The sequence below is a fragment of the Corvus kubaryi genome, unplaced genomic scaffold, assembly GCF_017639235.1.
Source record: "Corvus kubaryi isolate FWS band 111438036 unplaced genomic scaffold, C.kubaryi_AGA036_p1.0 37270, whole genome shotgun sequence".
Classification (NCBI taxonomy): Eukaryota; Metazoa; Chordata; class Aves; order Passeriformes; family Corvidae; genus Corvus; species Corvus kubaryi.
The window spans coordinates 844,400-867,693 of NW_024581083.1; the positions used below are offsets into that span (position 1 = coordinate 844,400).

General features: G+C 60.7%; 5 protein-coding genes across 7 annotated transcripts; 2 read left to right on the forward strand and 3 right to left on the reverse strand.

The window, feature by feature from the left end:
• The first annotated feature begins 49 nt into the window (after nt 1–49).
• On the forward strand, nt 50–1,868 carry LOC121663280 (probable UDP-sugar transporter protein SLC35A4). The gene has a single exon (XM_042025363.1). The coding sequence runs from the start codon at nt 50–52 to the stop codon at nt 995–997; it is 948 nt and encodes a 315-aa protein (XP_041881297.1). The 3' UTR covers nt 998–1,868.
• A 2,874-nt stretch (nt 1,869–4,742) lies between these two features.
• Nucleotides 4,743–5,893, reverse strand: LOC121663257. Of its 2 annotated transcripts, XR_006015579.1 has the most exons (3): nt 5,813–5,893; nt 5,102–5,184; nt 4,743–4,912 (listed from the first exon to the last, which is right to left on the reverse strand). XR_006015579.1 is itself a non-coding variant. In XM_042025327.1 (2 exons), exons 1-2 carry the CDS (start codon nt 5,449–5,451, stop codon nt 4,765–4,767), a joined length of 498 nt encoding a protein of 165 aa, XP_041881261.1. In that variant the 5' UTR covers nt 5,452–5,767; the 3' UTR covers nt 4,743–4,764. The 2 variants fall into 2 exon arrangements, 1 of the variants encoding a protein (XP_041881261.1); XM_042025327.1 differs by lacking the exon at nt 5,813–5,893 and having other exon boundaries at nt 5,102–5,767.
• A 3,176-nt stretch (nt 5,894–9,069) lies between these two features.
• CD14 (CD14 molecule) lies at nt 9,070–12,574 on the reverse strand. 2 transcript variants are annotated; one of them, XM_042025366.1, is made up of 2 exons: nt 12,268–12,574; nt 9,070–11,364 (listed from the first exon to the last, which is right to left on the reverse strand). In XM_042025366.1, exon 2 carries the CDS (start codon nt 11,345–11,347, stop codon nt 9,998–10,000), a length of 1,350 nt encoding a protein of 449 aa, XP_041881300.1. In that variant the 5' UTR covers nt 11,348–11,364; nt 12,268–12,574; the 3' UTR covers nt 9,070–9,997. The 2 variants fall into 2 exon arrangements, with proteins under 2 accessions (XP_041881300.1, XP_041881299.1); XM_042025365.1 differs by having other exon boundaries at nt 12,149–12,573.
• A 1,596-nt stretch (nt 12,575–14,170) lies between these two features.
• On the forward strand, nt 14,171–21,626 carry TMCO6 (transmembrane and coiled-coil domains 6). The gene is made up of 12 exons (XM_042025367.1): nt 14,171–14,249; nt 15,147–15,271; nt 15,508–15,617; nt 15,745–15,928; nt 16,845–16,949; nt 17,485–17,570; nt 18,115–18,231; nt 18,890–19,001; nt 19,090–19,261; nt 19,351–19,445; nt 20,284–20,451; nt 21,118–21,626. The coding sequence occupies exons 1-12, from the start codon at nt 14,171–14,173 to the stop codon at nt 21,274–21,276; spliced, it is 1,512 nt and encodes a 503-aa protein (XP_041881301.1). The 3' UTR covers nt 21,277–21,626.
• NDUFA2 (NADH:ubiquinone oxidoreductase subunit A2) lies at nt 21,547–23,222 on the reverse strand. Its single transcript, XM_042025368.1, has 3 exons — nt 23,073–23,222; nt 22,860–22,966; nt 21,547–21,743 (listed from the first exon to the last, which is right to left on the reverse strand). The coding sequence occupies exons 1-3, from the start codon at nt 23,174–23,176 to the stop codon at nt 21,652–21,654; spliced, it is 303 nt and encodes a 100-aa protein (XP_041881302.1). The 5' UTR covers nt 23,177–23,222; the 3' UTR covers nt 21,547–21,651.
• Between the last annotated feature and the right edge of the window lie 72 nt (nt 23,223–23,294).

Consider the following 23,294-nt stretch of genomic DNA (forward strand, 5'->3'; position numbering starts at 1 on the left):
GGCCTCTCTACACTGGTAGCAGCTCACTCGTGCTGGCTCTCACCCGGAAATGGGGATGCTTGGGAATGCTGCTGGCTCTGCCAACAGGCTGCTCCAGAGGGGGCTGTGGGCACTGATGCTGCTGCTGTCTGTGGCCATCTATGGCTCCCATGCCCCCCTCCTGACCCTCTGCAAGGTGGATGGGGCCATCCCCTTCAGTTCCACGTCCATGGTGGTCCTCGTGGAGCTGACCAAGCTGATGCTGTCCCTCCTGTTCCTGCTGGCCGGGGCGCGGGAGCCGCTGGGAGCGGCGGTGTCCTGGCGTCACGCCGTGCCCTTCGCCCTCTCGGCCCTGCTCTACGCTGCCAACAACAACCTGGTGGTGCACATGCAGCTCTTCATGGACCCCAGCACCTTCCAGGTGCTCAGTAACCTGAAGATCGTCAGCACGGCGCTGCTCTACAGCCTCCTGCTGCGCCGGCACCTGGGCCCGCGCCGCTGGCTGGCCCTGCTGCTGCTGCTGGCTGCCGGTGTCACCTACAGCTGTGGGGGGCTGCGGGGGCCCAGTGACCCCGGTGGGATGCACCTGCATGTCACACCCGTGGGGCTGCTGCTGCTCTCCGTGTACTGCCTCATCTCCGGCCTGTCTGCTGTCTACACCGAAGCCATCCTGAAAACCCAGGCGCTGCCTCTCAGCCTCCAGAACATCTTCCTGTACTTTTTTGGGGTCCTGCTGAACCTGATGGGCTCCCTGTGGAGCACCACGGAGGGCAGGTTCCTGGAGGGCTTCTCTCTATGGGTGCTGCTGGTCGTGCTCAGCCAGGCTCTGAATGGCCTCATCATGTCCATGGTGATGAAGCACAGCAGCAACATCACCAGGCTCTTCATCATCTCCTGCTCCATCCTGGTCAACGCCCTCCTCTCTGTTGCCCTCTTCAACCTGCAGCTCACCCTCCTCTTCTTCGTGGCCGTGGCGTGCATTGGCCTGGCTGTGCACCTGTACTACGGAGTCACATAGCCACTGCCTCCCTCCCACGTGTCTGGGCAGCCCCAGTCCTTCCTCAGGGCTGGAATCATTCCTGGTGGGCACCTGCATAGCTCCAAGGACCCCCCCAAGGAGGAGTGCTGAGGGGGAAAGCACCCTGTCCCTGCTTCCATGGGGAAACTGGGCCCTGCTCCAGCCCAGTCAGCCTCTGTGCCATGGGGTTCCCATGGGATCAGGCATGCCAAGCCTTAGCGGGGGTCCTGAATCCCTTGTGCATGTCTCATAGTCTCAAGATGTGCCAGGGGAGGTTCAGACTGAGGAGTAATTTCTTCACAGAAGGGGTGATTAAACACTGGAAGGGGCTGCCCAGGAAGGTGGTGGAATCACCATTGCTGGAAGTGTTTAAGGAAGGACTGGATGTGGCACTTAATGCCATGGTGTAGTTGACAAGGTGATGTTGGCTTACAGGCTGGACTTGATTTCAGAGGTCTTTTTGCACCTAAATGATTCTGGGACTCTGTGTCCCATGTCCTCAAGCTGCTTCCCCACACCACAGTGGCCTGGGAATGCTCGGCAGTAACTGGTCCTGCCACACCTCCTGCCAGCCCAGCATGGGCCTGGTGCCGTTTCAGCTCCCATGGATGCTGCTTGATCCCTGCCATTCCTGGTGCTGCTTCCCTGGGCCTCTCCCACCTCCACAGTGTTCCAGCCTATCCCCTGGCTGGAGCCCTGCTGTCCTCAGGCCTAGTTTCCCCTCCTGGGCACAGTGTCTCTCCAGAGCAGACAGGGGCTGGGGCATGTGGGAACTTTCACCTGCTCCCAAAAGGGGGATGCCCCCCAACTTTGTACCAAGTTCCTGGCAGGCAGAGGCCACCTGGGGTATTAAAGCTGCGGTTCAACAGCATCCATGTGTCTGTCCTGTGTCTGCCCTCCCTGTGGGATGGTGTCTGTGCCCCTTGGGACAGGTTTGGGGGCCAGGGGTGTGTCTGAGCCTGACAACACTCATGAGTGAGGGGGACTCACTTTATTCCATGTGGCTGCAGCTCGGGGCTGCCAGCCTTCCCACCACTGTGCTCCCACAGGCAGGTTCCCAGCACAGAGCAGGGTTTTCCCTCCCTGGGCCAGGTTTCCCTAGGGAGCAGCAGCCGGAGCGGGCAGAAGGGGAGGCTGTGCCTGGGATAACTTGTGACTGGGGCTGGCCAGTCTCCCGGCATCACTGGTGGCTCAGTGCAGGGAGGGGTCTGCAGGGACCCTGTCCTGCCAGGCCAGCTGTCCCCATGCCCTTGACATGGCTCAGGGGCTCTGTGTGGTGGCATCAGCCGTGCCTGCCCGTCGGGTGTCCCGCAGGTGCTGGTTGTGCTCGACGATTTCCACCGCGTCCCGGAGCACCTCCTGCAGCAGCGCCCGGTGCCGGCGCTCCAGGGCCTCCCGCTGCTCCTCTGCCAGGCGCTGCTGGTCCCGGAGCACCTGTAGGATACCCAAGGTGGTGTGGCAGAGCCCTGGCACAGCCGGAAGGGGTGTCCCCAGCCCTGTGTGCCCACCTGCAGCAGGTGCTGCCTGCAGGCCTGCATCTCCTGGTGGTGATTCCGCAGCAGGGCCTCCAGATCCCACTCGGCCGCCTCCCGCTCCCGCAGCGCTGCCTCCAGGCTCAGGCCCAGCGCGGTCACCTCCCACTGCCAGCGCTCTGTGTCCCACTGCGGGGGCAGGGACAAGGTCAGGGCAGCTCCAGGGTGTCCCTGGTCCCTTGGGCTGTGCCAGGGGAGGAGGAGAGGCTGGAGCTCTCAGTGCTGGGCTCTGCCTGTGCCCACCTCTCCGCTGTGCTCCTGGGCTGGCACAGCGCTGGTCCCGAGCTCTCGCTGGAGCTGCCGGCAGTGCTGAGCCCGCAGCCGCTGCCGCTGTGCCCTGGCCAGGGCGTGCTGGACCTCTGGGGATGGGCATGGCTGGCACTGGCTTCCTGCCTGGCAGACAGCAGAGTGGGCTTGGATGGTACCAGGACCCAGTACTGGCAGCGCAGAGCTGGCCCTGTGCAGGGACCCTGTGGGCTCCCACTCACGCTGTCACCCCCGGGCTGTGGCTGTGGCAGTTTGCTCTGGAATGGCTCCTCGAGCAGCCCCTGCCCTGCGCTGGCCAGAGCTCGGCTGTCCCCTCCCTGGCTTCTCCTGCTGTCACCCTCTCCTGCTGTGTGGGGACAGGGGAGGAGGATGAGTGTGACGTGGGGGGCTGAAGAAGGACATTCAGATGGAGAGTGAGGCCTTTCCCACCCTGTAAAGCCACGCTCCGTGCCCACATTTTCTCCACCCAGGCGTGGGATGCATGCCTGGCCCCACGCTCTGGCCCTGCTGGCTCCAGGCTGGCACTGGTCAGGGGTGTCTGGGTCCCAGGCTGCTGGCTTGGTGCTGTATTCCCTGCAGAGACCTGGTCCTGTGAGAGAAGGAGGAGATGTTACAGGGACACAGCCGGGCTTCTCCTGGACTTGGACTATCCCTGGATGAGGGGGCCTGGCCGGACCTCTGCCCACCTTGGTACCGGGTTGGTGCATCTCTCTTGTGCCAAGCACCTCGGCTGCTGCCTGCTTTTTCTCCCACCTCTGACTCTTCAGCACCTGGAAAAGGGGAACTGGAGGTCCTTTTTGGGGTGTTTCAGACCTCCAGGCCTGGCATGGCTCCAGGGACACATCTCACCCCTGGGGCAGCTTCAGGCCCTGCCCTCAGTGTGGGACAAGGGTCTTGACACCAGGATGGGTCAGGAACCTGGGCCTTCCCCAGCCCAGGGAGTGAGTGCCATCCTGGTCCCACGTGGATCCAGGGGCATTCCCCACCTGCAGCTCCTGCAGGGCCCTCTGCAGCTGGGCCACAGCTGTCTTCTGCTCAGGCAGGCCGGCTGCAGCCAGCAGCTCCATCCGCAGCCCTCGGATCTCCCTCCGGCGTGCCGCGATCTCCTCCTCAGGGTCCCACAGTGTGGTAGAGATGGTCTTGGCCAGCCCCTTCACCCTCTCAGCCAGTCCCAGGGCTCCCAGGATCTCCTCTCTGGAGGTGTCTGGGAGAACAGCGAGCCCTGGGCAGGGGCCAGGGGGGCCACCAGCACAGGGCTCCGAATGCGATGGAGATGAGGGGAGCTGGTGTCCAGCCTGCAGTGACTGCAGGTGTCCCCAGGCAGCAGCCAGGGACCCAGTGCCAGGTGTGGGGCAGGATGGCGGGAATCCTCAGGGAGGGGGCAGGCGCAGTGTGTCCCAGTCCCAGGGGCTACCTGGCAGCGACACACACAGCAGCAGGAAGGTCAGGCTGTTCCCCTCCAGCAGCCGCTCCATGATCCACGGCAGGCAGACAGCATCAGGTTCCCTGCACTCCCTGCACATGGGGAGACACACCCCAGGAGAGTGGTGCAGTGCCAGGCAGGCTGAGCCCTGACCCACAGGAGCCCAAGGATGGGTTGGCCACACATGTGCCCAAGCCCATGGAGTGGTGACACCCCCTTGCCTCCCAGCACAGGCTCCCACTGGGGTGTCCCTCCTGCTTCACCCCCAGGTGTGGAATTCCCTGACCCACAGCAGGCACTCAGGCGTGCCGGAGCGGGGACACGGCTCAGCCCCAGTACGTACAGCCTGGGGCAGGGCCCGGTGGCCCCTGGGGACACCAGGATCCTGAGGGCCGAGCGCTGGCGCCTGCCACCCTCCAGCTCCTGCTCCACGGTGAGAGTGAAGAGGCTGCCGGCCCTGGGGAGAGGCCAGTGCAGGAGCTGCAGTGGAGCCAGCCCCAGCACCCCATGGTCCTTCCCAACCTGCAGCATCTGGGCCAAATCCCTCACCCCTGCGCGGCTGAGCGCCCATCTGCAAGGGGCTGCTGAGCACACCCCTGGAACAGCGCCGGGAGGGCACCCAGCCCCCTGGCATAGGCGCTGATGGCAGCCTGGGCATCGGGCACGGCCATTTCTGTTGCCTCCTCCACCATCCTGGAAGCAGAGGGAGACAAGAGCAAGCGAGGAGGGTCACCTCCATTCACATCCACCTCCTGGACTTGCTGAGGAACACCCCTGGCCATGCTGTGGCTGGGCACCATGCTCCCTGCCCAGCCCCACTCCTGATGTTGGGGTACCAGCCCCCAGGAGCAGCTGCTCAGCCATGGGGCATCAGGTACCTACAGGCCCAGGGGTGCCACATCCATCACTTGCAGGGCTCGGCCATCAGGATGGAGCAGGTCCCAGGCTTTGTCGTGGGTGCTGACCTGGAATGAGGGGGCTGCATTAGGCAGGGGGGCAGGAAGAGGGGTCTGCTGGCATCCCACACTCACCAGAGGCCTGGACTGCTTGTGGCCATGCACAGGTGAGGGCTGAGAAAGGCTGATTTTGGGGTAACTCCCAGCTTTTCCAGCCCTGGCACCAGGGAAGGGCAGAGATCCGGGAACACCCAAGCCCTGTGTGGAGCTTATCAGGTCCCCAGCAGCATCCCAGAGCCAAAGGGCAGGACCCAGCCCAGTGGCAGGAGCTGGCATCACTCCTGTGCCAATCAAGGCCACACTGGAGGGGCCTTCAGGCCACAGGGAGCAGTGACTGGCCTGGAAAGCCCAGCTGCGATGTGAACAGGAAGGGGTTAGAGGGCTCCCCTGTTCCCACCGTGCTGCTGGAGCCTGGGAGATGCTCTGTGGGCAGCCAAGGCTTCCCACATCTGGGAAGTCCTGGAAAGACGTGAGAACACCTGGGATCCAAAGGTCTCCAGTCCCTGGTGACCATTTGGATGAGGGGGCTGGGTGCCAGAACAGGGCAATATGTGCCCTTGACACAGCAGGGTCCAGGCAGTGGCAGAGATGGAATGGGGCCCTCATCCCAGGACATCCTGCCCTGCTCCTGCCCTACCTGGACCAGACTGACTGTCTGCAGGCTCTGTGTGTCATCCCCCAAGGCCTCCAGTTCCTGGAAGATGGTGTCAATCACCTGTGGACAAGCTGGGAGCTGTTGGTTCCTGGGACCCATGGCTGGGTCTCACCCTGGCCCTGGTGAGATCAGGGTCCGTTGGGTGACCCAGGAGCCCAGCACTGCACAGTTGTGCTGTCACCTGTCCCTGCCACCTCTCCCCTGTGCCCTCACCTGCCAGATGACACTCTGGAAGGGCAACTGTGTCCCAGGGCCATGGGGGTCCCACAGCAGCAGGGACACGCTGTAGCCAAGGGGGACCAGGGCCAGCTGGGGTCTTACCAGCTCCAGGACCTTCTCCTGGTAGGAGAGACATATCCAGCAGAGCAGGGTCAGCATGGCACAGCCAGCGTGGCACAGCCAGCATGGTACAGCCAGCATGGCACAGCCATGGCAGCCACAGCATGGCACGGACAGCATGGTGCAGGTGGCCCTGGCTCACAAGGCTGGGGATGGGGTACTACCCAGAGAAGGACTTGGGGCCCATGGTACCTGTCCTGCATCCAAGTGGAAGATGCCATCGACAGTCAGGCAGCTCTCCTGGTGTGAGGAAGGGGGATATTGTTCAGCTTTCCCCTATCCCAGCACGACCAGTGCAGGGCAAAGGAGGGACTGGGCACGCTGGGATGGAGATGGCAGGGGTGGCACAGAGGGCCTGGCACGGGCAGGGGTGAGGGGAGACCCCCCTCCCTTCCCCTGCTCTCTGGGAAGCCCCAGGAGTCCCCTACAAGGGAGGGGCCCATAGGGGTGTAGGGCAGGATCAGCCCAAGAGCTCAGCTCCTCTCAGGGTCCCAGGCATGGCAGGCAGTGGGACAGAGCCCCTGCTCCCACCTGGTTCCCCAGGGACCCTCGTGCCCTGGATGTCCCTGCCCTACAGCTCTCACCTGAGGCTCCTTCCCAGCAAAGAGGAGCTGTAGGAGGTCCTTGCTGCTGTCCACCCAGCTTTCCCCTGGCCCTGAAAACACCGAGTGTGGGATGGGGTGAGGGGTCACCCCCACCTGCCCCAGCCCTGTCCTGCCCCCTTGCAGCCTGGAGCCACATCCCAGGGCTTCACATCATTCCCAAGCCCTCCTGCTATGACTCAGAGCCACCAGGATGGGGAGGACACCCCGTCCCTGTCAGCACTGCCCAGACCAGGCCCATGGCTTGGCCAGTGGTCCCAGTGCCACCACGGCTGTGGCTGCTGCCCTGTCCCCCTGTTCCCCTGGCATGGGGGTTCAGGTGAAGGCTCTGGGGTGTCCTGAGCTCTACCTGCTACCTGGTGGAGTCCCAGAGCTGCTCGCACACTGACATCCTGCTGGGCCTGCCGGGACAGAGGGGGAAGGAGCCACAACCTCAGCAGCCACCAGGAGCTGGATGAGCCCCCAAGGAGCTGGGCAGCCCCTGACAGATCCCTCCAAGCCAGCCTGGGCTGTCCCCACCATGGCACTCACCTCGTCCATGGCCAGTGTGGCAGCAACTGCCCGTGAGCTGCTGTTTGCCCGGGCCAGGGATGGGGTTACGCAGGGATCCGGTTCTCCTGCATTATTGATGGATGTGGGCAGAGCCAGAGCCAGCCTGGAGGTACCCTGCTCCAGGGGCTGAGCCCTGCTGGCCAAGGAATCAGTAGGACCACAGAGGGCAGGGTGGTACCTGGAGCCTCTCCCATCACTGGGGTGCTCCTGGCTTCAGGAGGGACATGTCTGTCAGCCATGGCTGGGAGATGAGGGACATTGGACCACCATACACACTGTCACAAGAAGTGACCACAGAATCGCTGGAGAGCAGTCACAGCAAGAGAGGGCAGAAGGAAATGCCAGTGCTGAGGATCTCCACTGTCCGTGGAAATGCAGATGGTGGGGGCCAGGAGAGAGGGGCCAGGACAGCCCCTGCCCTGCTTTTGGACAAGACCAGGAGAAGCAGATGCACACATGTCCCTCTGACTGCCTGTTCCCTGTATGGAATGAGACCCTGCCCTGCCAAAACCACCTCACCCGTGCCTCAGGTGTAAGGCTGATCCCAGCTGGACGCAGATGGAACAGGCAGCATTGGGGGGTCCGTCAGGAGCAGGGCAGGTCACATGGCAGGGACAATGGGGGCATCCTGGGGCTTGGGGAGTTGGAGCTGGCCAGAGGGAAAACCCTTTGGGAGGGTGGAGCCCTGGGACAGATCATGGCACGGGGCCTTGAGAGGTTCCCCAGCACTTGGCTGGGCACAGCACAGTGGGATAATGCTGGGGAAAGCTCTGCTCCATAGGGGAGCCCAGACTGGGGACTCCAAGAGCCCCTCACCAGCACGTGGGGGTCTTGTGAGCCTTCCCACAGAGCACCCATGGGGCAGCAGCGGTGGGAATGGCCACACATCCCCCTCATGCCCTGTGGCGGGGCCTGGCCCTGACCGGGCAGACGGCCCCTTGTGGGTGCTCCCAAGGGATAGCAAAGCCTAGGATTCAGGAGACAGTGATTTCTCCTTCCTCATCCATCAGCCAGCAGCTGCTGCTCCCTGTTCCATGTCCAGCCAGCCCAGGATCCCCAAGGTGCAGGGACACCCTGTTGAACAGCCCTGGTTAACACCAGCAGAGCGGGGCCCTCGCCAACACCTGAACCACCAACCACCCTCCCAGAGCCCAGGGCACGGCCCCAGCCTCCCCTCCAGCTGCTCAGGGCTGGTGGCACAGCCCCAGAGCCCCTCGAGCCCGGGCAGGGACACACCCGGGGGCCCCTGGGCAGCAGCAGCCCCCGAGTCCGTCACCATCCACGCCTGGACCCCGTGCCCTGTTCAGCCGCTCTCCAGCTCCAGCCTTGCTCCTTCCCACACTGTTTTCCCCCACGCCCAGCCAGCCCAGGCTGTGTTTGCCTGCAGGTCATGTTTACCTGTGCCCAAACAGAGCGAGGGAGAGACACAGGAAACACCCAGGCAGAGACTTTAATGTAGAGGCACAACAGGCCCTGGGGAAGAAGAGCAGGGCTTGGCCAGGGGAGCACTGCCTGCCTGCCACCACTCCCTTCTTTTTACAAGGGCATGGAGTGACAGGACAAGGGGGAATGGCTTCACACTGACAGATGGCAGGGTTAGGTGGGATATTGGAGAGAAATTCTTCCCTGTGAGGGTGGGGAGGCCCTGGCACAGGCTGCCCAGAGAAGCTGTGGTTGCTCCATCCTTGGAAGTGTCCAAGGGCTTGGACAGGGCTTGGAGCAAGCTGGGCTAGTGGAAGGTGTCCCTGCCCATGGCAGGGGGTGGAATGAGATGATCTTTAAGGTACCTTCCAACTGAAACTATTCTGTGATTCTATGATTCTCCCCCATCCCCATTTTCCCATGCCTGTCCCTTCCCCACCCATCCCCTTCCTTTGAATATTCCCTAGTCCTGCATTCCCGGGCTCTCCCCCAGCATCCCATAATCCACTTTCTCCTTACTATGAGATATTCTCTGAATAACCCAGAACCAGAATAAACACATTTTCTTCCTATCACTTAAAAAAGTTTCTGGATGAACCTCCTCAAGATCCCACTTGGACTCATCCACCAGTGCCTCAGGTCGAGGTCTAAGGAGCTGCTCCTGCTCATTAGCATTTGTGTGCAGGGGTGTTTAATTTAGTCATTTTCCTGTCTTTCGTGGTTGTTCTCTTAGGCTGAAAAGCAGCCAAGCAGCCTCCTGCCAAACCTGACATCCTGGCCCAGCCACAGCTGCAGGTGAGGAGAGGGAGGATCAGCACAGGGGCCATGGAGGCTCCAAGGCTGGGTGGGCTGGGGGGGGGCTCTGGGCAGGGACCAGCAGATCCCAGCCAGGCTTGGGGCATCTGAGTGCTACCGGTGGGAATATGATGGAGCTGAACTCCCCTTGCCCAGGGCAGGGGACATGGCAGGGACGATGGGGGCATGTCGGGGCTTGGGGAGTTGGAGTTGGCCACATGGAAATCCCCTGCGGGAGGGTGCGGCTCTGGGTCAGAGCACAGCCTGGGCTCGAAGTGAGGGGTGCCCCAGCACTTGGCTGGGCACAGGCACAGTGGGATCATCCTGCAGACAGCCCTGTGCTCCACAGGAGAGCCCACACTGGGGACACCAAGGGCCCCTCAGCAGAAGGGGGGCCTGTGAGCCTTCCCACAGAGCTCCTGTGGGGAAGCACCGGTGGGAAGGGTCCAGGTACCCCTCAGGCTCTGCGGCAGGGCCTGGCCCTGGCCACATAGACAGCTCCGGCCAGGCCGAGCAGGGCAAGCGTGACGCAGATTGGGGCCACCACGGCGGCAGGGTCACAGTGCAGCACCGACACCGGCACCTGTGCCACCGGCCAGCTCTGGTACTGAGCTGGCGAGTGGCACCTGTAGTCCCCGGGCCAGCCCTGCCCCAGGTGCCCCGCGGCTGCCAGCGCCTGCAGCGCCCCGGCCCCAGAGCACGAGCAGCTGAAGGGGTTGTCAGCCACAGCCACGTCCTGCAGGCGCCCCAGGAGCTTCACCTCATCCCTTGGCAGCTCTGTAATGGAGTTGTTGTCCAGGTGAAGGGTGTCCAGCATGGGGTAATTCCTGATGGAGGGGACAGCCTGCAACAGGTTTTGGTCCAGGAAGAGCTTCTTCAGGGAGCTGAGGGAGATGTCAACAGCATGGAGGTGGTTGTGGCTCACGTCCAACACCTCGAGCTTGGGAGGCAGCGGTGTCGGCACTTCATCCAAGCCAGTGCTGGACAGGTTAAAATGCCGGAGGGATGCTGGCCACTGGCACGAGGGGGATGGGTCTGCCGTGAGCTCGTTGTGGCTGAGATCGAGGTGCTGGAGCTCCAGCAGCAGCTCCACGCCCTTGCACGTGCTGTGGTAGGACCTCAGGTTGTTGTGGCGCAGGCTCAGCTCCTGGAGCTGAGGGAAAGCTCCCTGGCAGAAGGCGGGGCTCAGGCTTCCATCCCCGAGGCTGTTCTGTGCCAGGTCCAGGGAGTGCAGAGTTCTGAACACCCTCCCGATGGCACAGGGCAGGCTGGTGATGCGGGAGCCGGTGACAGCCAGCTCCTCCAGGGTCCCCAGCCAGCTGCTCAGGCTGGAGAAGGCCTGTTCCTGGCCTGTCAGTGGGGCAGATGTCACGTTGTGGAAGCTCAGGGACAGTATGGGCAAGTTCTGGCCATCCATGTCACTCCAGTTGCCTGTCCCCTGGAAAATGCAGCTCTCAAAGGCCAGCTCCTGCACGTGGGTGTAGGAGAAGAACCTCAGCACACGGGCAAGGAGTATCTCAGGCACCAGGACATTTCCAATTATTATTTTCTGGATGGTAAGGGAGTCCAGAGTTTCAATGGCGGAGGAGTCCAGGTCCCCGATGGGGAAGGCTATGTATTTCTCCAGGTCTCCACCCTGAAACTCCACCACAGTTGCTGGGAGGCACTGGATGATGCTGCCGATGGTTTCCTCGGACAGGTTGTAGCACTTGCAGTACTCCTGAGTGCGGTTGAAGAAACACCGGTTCCTTCTGCCTTCTGCCTCCAGCAGCCCCAGCCCCAGGAACAGGAGCACAGCCACACTCATGGTGAACAACCTAAAAACTGGAGGAGGAATGGTGAATGGCAGCTGAGGGGACCACTCTGACCCAGACTGGAGGGATGGCTCGGGCAGGTTGAGCCCTGCAGAGCCACCCTCGGGGACAGGGCACTGCCCTCATCCCTCCTGCACCTGCCTGGCCACTGAGCCACGACTCGGGCAGTGCTCAGGCCAGCGGCCAAACGCCCAGGAGCTGCACCTGTGCCACCCATTCCTCAGCAGGGAGTCTCCCAAGGCTCTGCACTGTCCTGCCCGGGCTGCCTTGCTGCAGGCTCGCACTTCAGGAAATGCCACGGAAAGAGGAGAAACTACGAATGCGGAGTTACAGACAGCAAAGCCAGTCTGTAGCCACCAGAGACCACGGAGAGAGCCCCAGCTCTGTTTGTTCCTCTGTAATATGGGGCAGGAAATTGCAACAGAGGGCTTCATGTTTTCTCCTTCCTTACCCTATGATTTGATTCATCACCAGGCCCCAAAGGGGTGGTAGAAAATGACCCCTGACGGTCTGAACACATCCCTGTCAGCACCAGATGCTGGTCAGCTAAGAGAGTCTGATCTCTGATCAGACAAAAAAAAAAAAAAATCTTTTTGATTGCAAAAGAAGCAGCAAGCAAAAATTAAAGGCTCCTAAAAATGTGCTGACTCAGTTCTGCTGGGTGGCTGGGGGTCGTTGGGGGTCCCCAGTCCAGCCTCCTGCTCCGGGCAGATCTGTCGCTGGCACCAGCCCTGATCAGCCACCGCTTTCTCTGGCCACATCCCAAAGCCCACCGAGGACGGAGCTCTCCCTACCTGTCCGTGCCTTCGCGGGGCTGCACCAGCCTCCCGGGCAGAAGCTCTCCTCCAGCACCTGCACCAAGCGCCCCTCGCTGCGGGGAGCAGCAGCGGGATGAGTTTGTCCGGTGACTCACCGGCCAGCTCACACCGAAATGATTCCTTGCTGCTTCCTGCTGCTGCTGCCAAATCTCGGCCCGAGGTGCCAAAGGCTCCAAGTGCTCAGCTCCGTCCGGCACCCGCCCCTGCCCAGCCTCCCGCCGGGTGAGCCCTCGGTGCTCCAGCTGTGCTCCAGCTGCCGCTGGAGCTCCCGCAGCTGGTGCTGCCCGGTCGGGTCCCCACGCCCGGGGCTGGGCAGACACCTCGAGCCCGGATCCCGGGCACAGCCCTGGCTCCACGGCGTGACTTCCTGAGCAGGACCGGAGCCAACCAAGTCACTTCTGCTTCCCTTCCCTGCGATTGCGGGCTGGGGAAGACTGCGGCCGGGGTGCCGGTGGTGCTCACTCTCCTAGGAAGGGTGATGGAACAGGATATGGGCAAGAATTCCCCAAACGCAGTCTCGGGATCAGGCGAGGTATTGCTGTGCCTCAGAGCCCGTTGGGCGCTGAGCACCCTGCAGGCAATGCAGAAGGGTACAGGACTGTCATACCTGGCATCCAGACCATGCCCAGGTGCCTGTGTTCCATGTAGGATGGGGATGGCACAATTCCCATCCATTGTCCAGGCAGCCCGAAGCTGCACTGGGCACTCCTTCACCAGAAGGAGCCAGAAGTGTTCAAGGAACAGCTGGATGTGGCACTGAGTGCTCTGCTCTGGCTGACGAGGTGGTGATGGGTCAAAGGCTGGACTCGATGATCTTGGAGATCATCTTTTCCAACCTAAATGGCTCTGTGATACTATGATCTCTCAGGAATTTTTTTTCTTTCCCAGGGATTTCTCTGCCTGTGTTGGATTCAGAAAGAGCTTCAGAAAGGTGACAAAACTGCACGGCTGGACAATGCAACTCCCAGTTTGTTGTGGGTAATGTGGCACTACACAATGGTGCCACAACAGCTGGGGTGGGAGCTGCCCGTCCCTTGCTCTCCGGGACTCTTGTGCAGAGGGGCTCAGCAATTCCATGATTCCTCTTCTACATCCTCAGGTTACATGAAATTCCTCAGCACAAGGACGTGGAGCTAGTCTAGAGGAGACCATGGAAATGCTCCAAGGGCTGGAGCCCCTCTCCTCTGGAGACAGGCTGGGAGATGGGGGTGTTCATCCTGGAGAAGGCTCAGAGGAAACCTTAAAGCACCTTCCAGTGCCTAAAGGGGTTCCCAGGAGAGGGATTTTGGACAGGGACCTGGAGAAACAGGACAAGGGGGAATGGCTTCAAACTGACAGAAGAAGGGTTAGATGGGATATTGGGAAGAAATATCCGAGGTGCTGAGGCCCTGGCACAGGGTACCCAGAGAAGCTGTGGCTGGTCCATCCCTGGAAGTGTCCAAGGTGAGGTTGGACCGGGCTTGGAGCAACCTGGGATAGCGGAAGGTGTCCCTGCCATGGCAGGAGGTGGGACTGGATGAGCTTTAAGGTCCCTTCCCATCCAAATGGGTCTGGAATTCCATGAAACTGCTGCTGAGTACATGATGGAAAAATCACAGCTGCCCTCTGAGCTCTCCTCCCGGCCCCTTTTGACGAGCCCGGCAGCTCTGCCCGGGGCTGGTACCTTTAATTTCTGCTCTCCAGGGGCAAATTCCCCAAACCCCCACCTGGGGAAGCACCAGCTCTTCTGCCCCGCGGTCCCCATCACCACGGTGGGAAGTCCCGGGGCACCGAGCCGCCTTGTTTCTTATCCCTGGTGAATCTCTGCGGGCTTTTTCTGCCCTCAGCACACCCAGCACGCATCTCCGGAGCTGCACAGCTGCCCGTGCCCGAAGCGGGCTGGGCGCTTCGGCTGCGAAGGTTGGGCCGGGACTGGGTTTTCCCCGCCCCGGGACCGCCCCAGGACCAGCCTTTCCCTCCTCCTCCTCCTCCTCCTCCTCCTCCTGCTCCTGCTCCGCCATGTGGGGCCAGCGGCGGGGCCGGCGCGGCGGGCGCAGCGCGGAGGAGCTGCGGGTGCGGCGGCGGGAGCGAGAGGCAGGTCCGGCCGGGGACACCGGGGACAGCCGGGGGGTTTGCGGGGCTCCCCGTGGGTGGGAGGGACCCCCCAGGTCAGCCCTTCCCGGCCCCATCCCCGCCGCGCCCGGTCGCGCATCGCGGGATGCGCGGGGTGATCGGCACCGCTGCCCGCTCGGGGAAGCGTTTTACAGCTTCGGATTTTAACCCGTGGGTTTCTGCCATGAAATCCCCGTTTCTTCAACAACCCCCCCCGCTGTTTGGGTTTTCCAAGGTCTCGCCTACGTCTCAGCCTGGAACAAAGGAGGCTCAGGGGGGACCTTGTGGCTCTGCACAAGTCCCTGACAGGAGGGGGCAGCCGGGGGGGTCGGGCTCTGCTCGCAGGGAACAGGGACAGGAGGAGAGGGAACGGCCTCAGGCTGGGCCAGGGGAGGCTCAGGTTGGATATTAAGGAAAATTTCTTAACCAAAAGGGTGGTCAGGCAGTGGAACAGGCTGCCCAGGGCAGTGGTGGAGTCACCATTCCTGGAGGTGTTTTCCAGAAATAAGTAGTGGGGCACTTGGGGCATGGCCTAGTGGCCATGGTGGTGTTCGGTTGAAGGCTGGACTTAATGACCTTGTAGATCTCTTCCAACCTTAATGATTTTATGATCCTATGTGAAATCCAGCCTCGGGTCCCTCCAGCTGGTCCTCGGGCCCCTGTCCCGTGTTCCTGCCCATTATCCCAGCTGTGGCTTCACACTTTGTGCGCCCAACCCTCAGCCCCAACTCCAAGTGCGGTCCCTGCTCGTGCATCCCTTCCAGGCTTGCACAAGGAGGAATGGGCAGTTCCTCCCTGCATTAAGGGAGGAATCAGGCTCTTGGGTGGGATGGAGAAGCGTCCTGCCCTGGGCAGGTGGTGACGGGCCCCGATCCGATGGCAGCTCTCAGGAAGGCCCGGCGGCGGGAGCAGCTGGTCAGCAAGCGGCTCCTGCGGGAGGACAGCGCGGCCGAGGAGGGTGGACAGGACAGACCAGACGTCGTGCCAGACCCACTCTCAGAGGATGAGGTGAAGAACCTGCCATTCTCCATGGCAATGGGGGCCCCAGGGATCTTCCCCAGATTCAGCATATGGAGGCTGGGTGGGGGCGGGTTTGGGAATGGTTCTGATTCACTGCCAGACACAGTTAAGATTCCTTGTGCCCATCTTCATGCCCTGAGTTCCTTTGCCTCCAGGATTAATGGGGCGAAATCTTAATGCTGGCAGCGCTGGAAGCTCCACCCACCTTTTAATTCCTTGGGCAGGTCCTGGAGCTGCTCAGGGGTGTGCAGAGGGGTTCGGAGGACAGGAAGCGATCGCTCGGCCGCCTCCGCTGGGCTCTGCAGAATGAGGAGACCCAGCAGAAGTTTGTCAGGTCAGCCCAGGTGTGGTGTGCCTGTTACCAAGGGCATGTCCCGAGGGGCCCTGTGTCCCTGTGGTTGGGTGGGTGAGCTGGTGTGTGGCCCTGGGTGGGAGCTGACAGCAGCCTTTGGATCCCCCAGGCTGGATGGCAGCATCCGGACGCTCACCGGGCTCTTCACCAGCAGCCTGGCTGACCTGCAGCTGGAGGCTGCCCGCTGCCTGCACGAGCTGTCCCACTCCAGTGTCCCCGCGGTGGCCGAGGCGTGTCTGCCTGTCACCTCCTACCTGCTCACCTACCTGTCAGGACACAGCCTGGAGTTCACGGTGAGATCCACGTGCACGTTTGCCAGGGCTCTGGCACCTGAGAATCCTTTGGTGTGGTTGATGTTGACCTCTTCTGGTCAAACGTGGCTCACGTGGGAGTGCTGGTGGGAAGGGGCCCTCTGGAAGCAAACATCTTTTGGCACCACAACTTTGCCCTTGGAGCAGGACTGCTGCCAGTGCCCAGGTGTTACGGCCTGCCCCTGAAGGTGGGGTGACTGAATTCTCGTTAATCATAGATCCCTTGGGTTGGATTAGAGTGAAACCACACTGCATGACCCATATTTATGTACATATATATATGGCAGGTTTATTTTAGAATGATTTGGTTGCAATGGAAAGGAGGCATGTAGCCACTTTGGTTGTTATCTGTAGAAATGAAACAGTATACAAGTATTAAGATATCACTTAAGAAAATATATAAGGAAAAGAAAGAAAGGATAAGAGTAGATAGTAGAGTGCCTGTGGCTCCATGCTGTGCAATTTGATCTGGGAAAGGAGCACACAGTTGGAGTAGCTCTGGGATGTCCATGTGTTTTCCAGCTGCTCCATTGGGAAGCAGACAGGCTCAGAGCTAAGGAGCCAGGTGGGCAGTGACCCCCAGGTGCTGATCCCATTTGAATGCAGCACACAGGCAGGCTCCAGGAGAACCAGAGGGGGCTCAGGGAAATGTCATCCTGAAAATTAGAAGCCTGACAAACCTCCAAAGTGGGAGTGATCAGATCCCAACTCAGCCAGATAGAAGAAGAACGAACTGAAGCTGATAGAGCTGGGAATGGGGTGGCTGGAGAGTCCAGCAGCATCCATCTGTGTTTCCCCCTCCAAAGCCAGCTCCTGCCCCTCTCAGGGCAGGGTGTGGGACCTGGGGCCTTGCTGGCTGCCCACGGGGTCAGCTGCCTGCTGTGCTGTGTTGTTGCAGGAGCTGTGTTTGTACACACTGGGGAACCTTGTAGTAGAAAGTGAGGCTGTGAGGAAGCAACTTCTGCCTCAGGGCATTATTCCAGTGCTGGCATCCTGCATCCAGGTGGGTGAAGCAGCTCAGCCACACTTCTGCTCTGCCATAGAGAGACTTTTCTGGCTGCCAGTCCTGAGTCACCAGCCCTCCTCCCAGCTGTGTCTGCAGGCACAGATCCCTCTGCAGGGAGCTGTTCCCACAAGCCTGAGGGTCACTTGTGGGCTCCCCTGCACTCCATTTTTGGGGCTCAGATCACCACCTTGTGCTCTTCTCCAGCTGAATCTCCCCCATCCAGCGGCTGCCTGATACAGTCTGGAGCACAGGGAGCCCTGTCCCCTCTGCCTGGCCGGGCTCCAGCACGGCTGTGGTTTGCAGGTCCAAATGCTCAAAGCAGTACTATTGCTGCGCTTGGGGTAAGCCCAGTGAGTGTGGGGAGGGGGACAGCTCAGCTCTGGTGTGGCCATAGGTTCCTGTGTCCCTCCCGGTGCCCTCTGTGCCCCCTCTTCTCCAGGCACAGCGGGGCTGTGCCACTCAGTGGGTTTGCTTGGCACCCTGGGGCCCTGGCTCTGCCAGGAGGGATCAGCTCTGTTCTCTTTGATTGCAGTCCCCGCACGAGGCGGTGCTGGAAGGTGTGGGCTATGTCCTCTCACAGCTCCTCCAAGCCAAGGAAGCACCCACAGAGATCATCCCGTGAGTCTGAGCTTCTGAACCCTGCACCAGGATGGGCCCTGGGGCCTGGTGTGGTATTTGTGTGCTGGGGACACGACACCTTCCCCATCCCAGTGACATTAATAGTTCAGGGCAGAATCCTACCAGAACTGTGGAAGTTGTGATGCAGATCAGGGAGTGGGGCTTGGCTCCTTTCCCTCGGCCTCATCCGAGCAGACAGCTCTGGTATTTCAGTAAAGGCCAGCATGGAGCTGGGTTGGCTCACATGGAATTCTGGCTGTGTTCCTCCTGCGAAGGAAAAGATCAGCTTGACAGCCCCCAGTGCCAAATATGTGACTGCAATGAAGGTGTCCTGAGTGCCCCCAGGCCCTGCCATGGACAGGGAGAGCCCAAGGCTGCAGCCCTTGGCTCAGAGTCCCTTCCAGGTGTGTATTTGGACCCTGTGGTTCCCAGTACAGGGTACAGCAGCTCTCTGCTCAGTGGCCAGGGTTCGTGTCTCCCTGCTGGTGTCTGTCCTGCCTGTGCTCCAGCCTGTGCCTCCATTAACTCTGCTCTCTAACCCCAGCCTGGTCCTGGACTCAGTTCTCCCCCAGCACATGCTCCAACTGGTTTGCTCCGGCCTCAAGGCTGGGATGGGAGTGGCCGTGGAGTTTGCGTGGTGTCTCCACTACATCATTTGTAGGTAAATGCAGTTTTTTCCTCAATTTGAGTTCCCTGGGGGCAGCCAAACAGAGGCACAAAGGCTCATGGTCCTGCGAGAGGACCTGGATTGCCTCCCCTTGCCCTTTTCCCTTGGGAAAGCAGTTCCCCAGCCATCCTGGGTATCCCTGCTCTCCTATCTGAGCACACGTGCTGTTTGCAGCATCACTGAGCTCCTTTACAGGTTGGTAATGGGTGATAAACCTGAGGAGGCTGCTTCTAGTCCTCTGAAATGCCCCCAAATTGCTTCCTATGCCTGGAGTTGTCCCACACACTTCTCAAGGCAGGCTCCCTGAATCCTCACACTTGTGGGGGGGTTGGCCCAGGGCTGTGCCAGCAATCCCTGCCTGCCACTGGAGCCAAGGAATGTGTAGATGAAGGGTCAGGGCTGTCGTTTCCAGACCCACACAGGTAATTCCAGTGAATCTGTTCTTCATGGGCTTTTAAACTTTCTCATAAGCTCAGAAGCTCAGATAGAAACCCTGCTACTCCAATGTGAAAGAAGCCGCTGTTCCAACATGCAATAAGCCCTGTGGTGGTTCAGGAGAGTACTCTGAATTTCCAGGCCCTGTTTGGTGAGGGGCTGTGGCAGTTTCCCCTCTCCAAGCTCCGAGGCCACTGCACTGTCCCTCCCTTTGCAGGCACAAAGACAACGTGGTGCTGCTGGCACTGGGGGCCGTGCCTGCCCTCACCTCGCTCCTGCTCGACCTGGCTTCTGAAATCCCCCAGGACGCTCCCGAGGGCCTGGAGCTGGTGAGAGGTGGGCAGGGTGCTGGCTGTTCCCAGGATTGCTGTGGGGGCATGGTTCAGCTAAAGGGATTGGTGTGTCCCTGTGTCACAGCTCGTGTGCCCCGTGCTGCGGTGTCTCAGTAACCTGCTGGCACAGACAGACTGCCAGGGACAGGGCCAGGACGGGCGCCTGCTCATCGCCCTCTTCCTCATCCTGCAGTGCTTCCTGCAGCAGCACCCCTTCCTCGTCCAGGAGTGCCTGTGGCTGCTCAACAACCTCACAGGTGAGTGTCCCACGGGGCTGGTGGCACAGCTGGACACTGCTGGGACTCGCCCTGGTTTTATTCACACGTTCCCTCTCTGCCCACCCCAGCGGATGATCCCTTCTTCTGCTCTGCTCTGCTCTCCCTGGACCTGCTCCCGGCCCTGCTGCAGCTCCTGACGTGTTCCCAGATGGCCACTGTGTTGGTAAACCTTGCCTCATGCATTGGGAATGGTGGGGAAGCGCTGGAGTTTCAGAACAGGAATCCCACACTGACAGTGCTGGAGTTGGAGGGTGGATGGGGCAGCAGTGACAGCTTGGCAGAAGGTCTCTGCTGTGGCAGTCACCAGCCACCTCCCCTGAAGCCGCTCCAGCTTTATTTACCCTTGGCAGAGCCTTGTCCCAGCATAAGAGTGGTCCCAAGGGAGACGTTAACTTGGGGCCAGCCCCTGGAGAAGGTCTGGGAAGGCTCCTGCCACTCTCCTTTGAAAGACCCCAAAGCTTTAGGGGATTGAGGAGGGGACACTGCCAGGGGTGGGTGGCAAGGCTGGGTCTGCCTAGCATGGGGGTGAACAGTGCCTTGGGATAGGCATGGAGAAGGCATTCCAAATCCAGTGGTTTGGTGGCCATGGGCAAGCACCCGGCAGGACAAAAAAAAAAAGGTGGAGGGACTTTGGGCAAGGGCACGGAGTGACAAGACAACAGGGAATGACTTCACACTGACAGAGGGCAGGGTTAGATGGGATATTGGGAAGAAATTCTTCCCTGTGAGTGATAAGGCTCTGCCACAGGTCACCCAGAGAAGCTGTGGCTGCTCCATCCCTGGAAGTGTCCAAGGCCAGGTTGGACAGGGCTTGGAGCAACCTGGGATAGTGGAAGGTATCCCTGCCCACGGCAGGGGGTGGAACTGGATGGGCTGTAAGGTCCCTTCTAACCCAAACCATTCCACAATTCCATGACATGGGGAATTGTTGAGAGCCCTCCCAAGCCTGTCAGGAATCTGCCCATGCAGCATTCCCTGTTTGCTCCCTGTCCCTCACACAGGCCCTGACAGTGCTGTGCAACATTGCTGAGAAGGGACCGTTCCAGTGCCAGCGGCTGCTGTGCCAGCCCCTCCTGCCCTGGCTCCTGCCCCTCCTCGCACTGCCCGACCCCGAGGCCGTGGGGCAGTGCCTGGAGCTGCTGCACCTCCTCTTCCTGCACTGCCCGGAGGTGAGAGCCGGGAGAGCTCTGGGAACAGGATTGTAAAGGGGATGGGGAATGATTATTGTGGGGGTTATTGTTATTGTGAAGGGGAAATGATTATTGTAATTTAAATAACAGTGCCCTCAATGGCTGCCACACTACCCCCCACCCCTCAGCACCCAGACCCCCGCCCAAAGGGACACTGTCATGCACAGGGTGAAAGCCCTTCTTGTTTCTCCAGTGAATTCCTTTTTTTATTGGCAAGGACTGGTGTTTGGGCAGGTTGTTTCTACCCTGAGTTTTCTTTTGATCCTGCTGGGGTTGCTTCACTTGCTGCAGATCACAGGAAGGAATTCTGCCCTGTGAGGGTGGTGAGGCCCTGGCACAGGGTGCCCAGAGAAGCTGTGGCTGCCCCATCCCTGGCTGTTCAAGGCCAGGCAGGACGGGGCTTGGAGCAACCTGGTCTGGTGGAAGGTGTCCCTGCCCATGGACAGGGGGGTGGGGATGAGATGAGATGGGCTTTAAAGTCCTTCCCAGCCAACCACAGGCATGGTGGGATCTACCTGGATCGGGAATGTAGTGTCTGGGAGGGCTCTGGGGAATTCCTTCAGCCCCTTTCCCTGGGATGTGGTGGCTTGGGCAGAGATGACCAGCTGTAGCACCCAGCCAACTCTCACCCTCCCTCTGGCACAGGCTGCTGCTGATTTCACCAGGCACGGCGGGCACCAGGCCCTGGAGCAGCACCAGAGCAGCCCAGAGCTGCAGGAGCGGGCACAGGCACTGCTGGACATGGTCAGGCAGCCCCCAGGAACCCCCAGTGCCTGTCAGGCAACACTGCCTGCCTTCTCCTAGGCCTCACCCCCTCCCCACCCTCCCCCGAACTCCCAGGGGAATAAACTGTCTGTCCAACCTGTGCCTGGCTTCCCAAGGGCTGCTCAGGACTCTGATGTGCCAGTGCTGGCTCACAGGGGTGCTGGTCCTTGTCACTGCCTCGTAGCCACCAGCACGGTGCCCCCCCAGAGCCTGGAGCAGGGGCAGAGCTGAGCTGCAGCCACACTCCTGTGCCAGGGAGGGGTGAACGGCTGCATCAGCCATTCCTTGGGCTCTCAGCCACCACCAAGCTCCAGGTAAGCACATTGTGTTTATGAATTGATAAATTAAAGATACATGTTTGGCATTAAAGATGATCAGTCACGTCTCCAGCACGTGTGTATTTCCTGTCTGTCCTCACGCGTGGCTTTTCACAACGCTCTCCAGGGCCTTGCCCACTTCATCCACAGTTAGGTTGTTCAGTGCGATGCTCTTCTCCTTCCCAAACTCTGTGGGAAAACAGAGAGGGTGAGAGCGGGCAGGTGTGTGGGTCCTTTCCCTGGTGCAAGGGCACTGGTGTCACAGCCCAGGCTCCCATCACCACCCCTTCACACTCACCACTTCCCAGTGTCCCTCCATGTGCCCAAGTTATCATTTACACCTTCTTATTCTCCTCCTTTCCCTTGGAAAGAACTCAAAGCAGCTCAACACTTTTCCCAGTCTCCTTTTGTTAGCTCTGGCTGTGCAGCAGCTGGGCAGAGATACATCCAAGAGCAACCCTGTGGCGCTCAGCCTGGTCCCAGCAAGGTGCTCCCCTCAGGAAAGCAGCCTGGAAACTCTGTTCCTACAGCTGCCCCAGCCTGGGCTGACCCGGGGCTCCCTGCGAGTCACACCCAGACACACCCGAGACTCCCCTGGTCCCTGTGGTCACACGGGGAAACTTGTGCTTAAAGAATCATTGCATCTCTTCAAAAGTTTCTAAATTAATTTTTTCCAGCCCAGATGACCTTTGAGGAAGATAAAGCCTTTCCAGAGGGGCTTTACTGCTCCCTTCTTGGTGTTTCACTGAGAACGCAGGAAAAACAACCACATTTTGGTGTAGTGAATGGGGTGGGGGTGGGAGATCACAGCCCGAGGCTGGAAAGCCCCTGCTGAGCACTGGGCCCTCACTTCCCTGCAGTGAACCCGCACTCTGCCCCGAAGGCAGCTGCTCCTTCCCCATCGACATCCCTCGTGTAACCCTTGAGCAGCCTCTGCTGCAGCCCACAGCTGAAATTCCTCCCTGGGAGGGTGCTGAGGCCCTGGCACAGGCTGCCCAGAGAAGCTGCGGCTGCCGCAGCCCTGGCAGTGCCCAAGGCCAGGCTGGACGGGGCTGGGAACAATCGGGTCTAGCGGGAGATGTCCCTGCCCATGGCAGGGGGTGGCACTGGATGAGCTTTAAGATCCCTTCTAACCCAAAGCAGTCTGTGATTCTCCCCACCCCCATCTTCCCATGCCTATCCTTTCCCCGCCCACTCCCTCCCTCTGATCCTTGCCATAAATACTGATGGCCCCTAAGGTCCCTTCAAACCCAAAGCATTCCATGATAATTCCATGGTGTTTCCCGGCGGACACCCGCTACTTACCGTACCGAGCCCACAGCTTGGGCTGGACACCGGAGCACTCGCGGATCAGGATGGGGAAGTTGGGATTTGCCTTCTTCAGGGTCACATAGTGCTGCTCGATGAATTCCCTGCGGAGGGAAGGAGGAGCGGCGGGTCCCCGTGGGTCACCCCAGGGGTGTCTCGCTCCCCTCGAGGAGCCCACCCGGCCCCGTCCCGGCCCATCCCCGCGCTGACCTGACGCCGCGGCTGCCGGGGGAGCGCTGGCACAGGTGGATGCGGAGCTCCCTCAGCCCGCGGCCCAGCCCGCCCCCGATGTTCTTCACAGCGGCCGCCGCCATCTTCCCTGCGCGGACAACACCGCGGGGGCGGAACAGCGGCGCCTCCGCCAATGGGAGCGGCCGCCGCGATCGCACCCGCCAATGGGAGCGCCCTCCGCGATCGCACCCGCCAATGGGA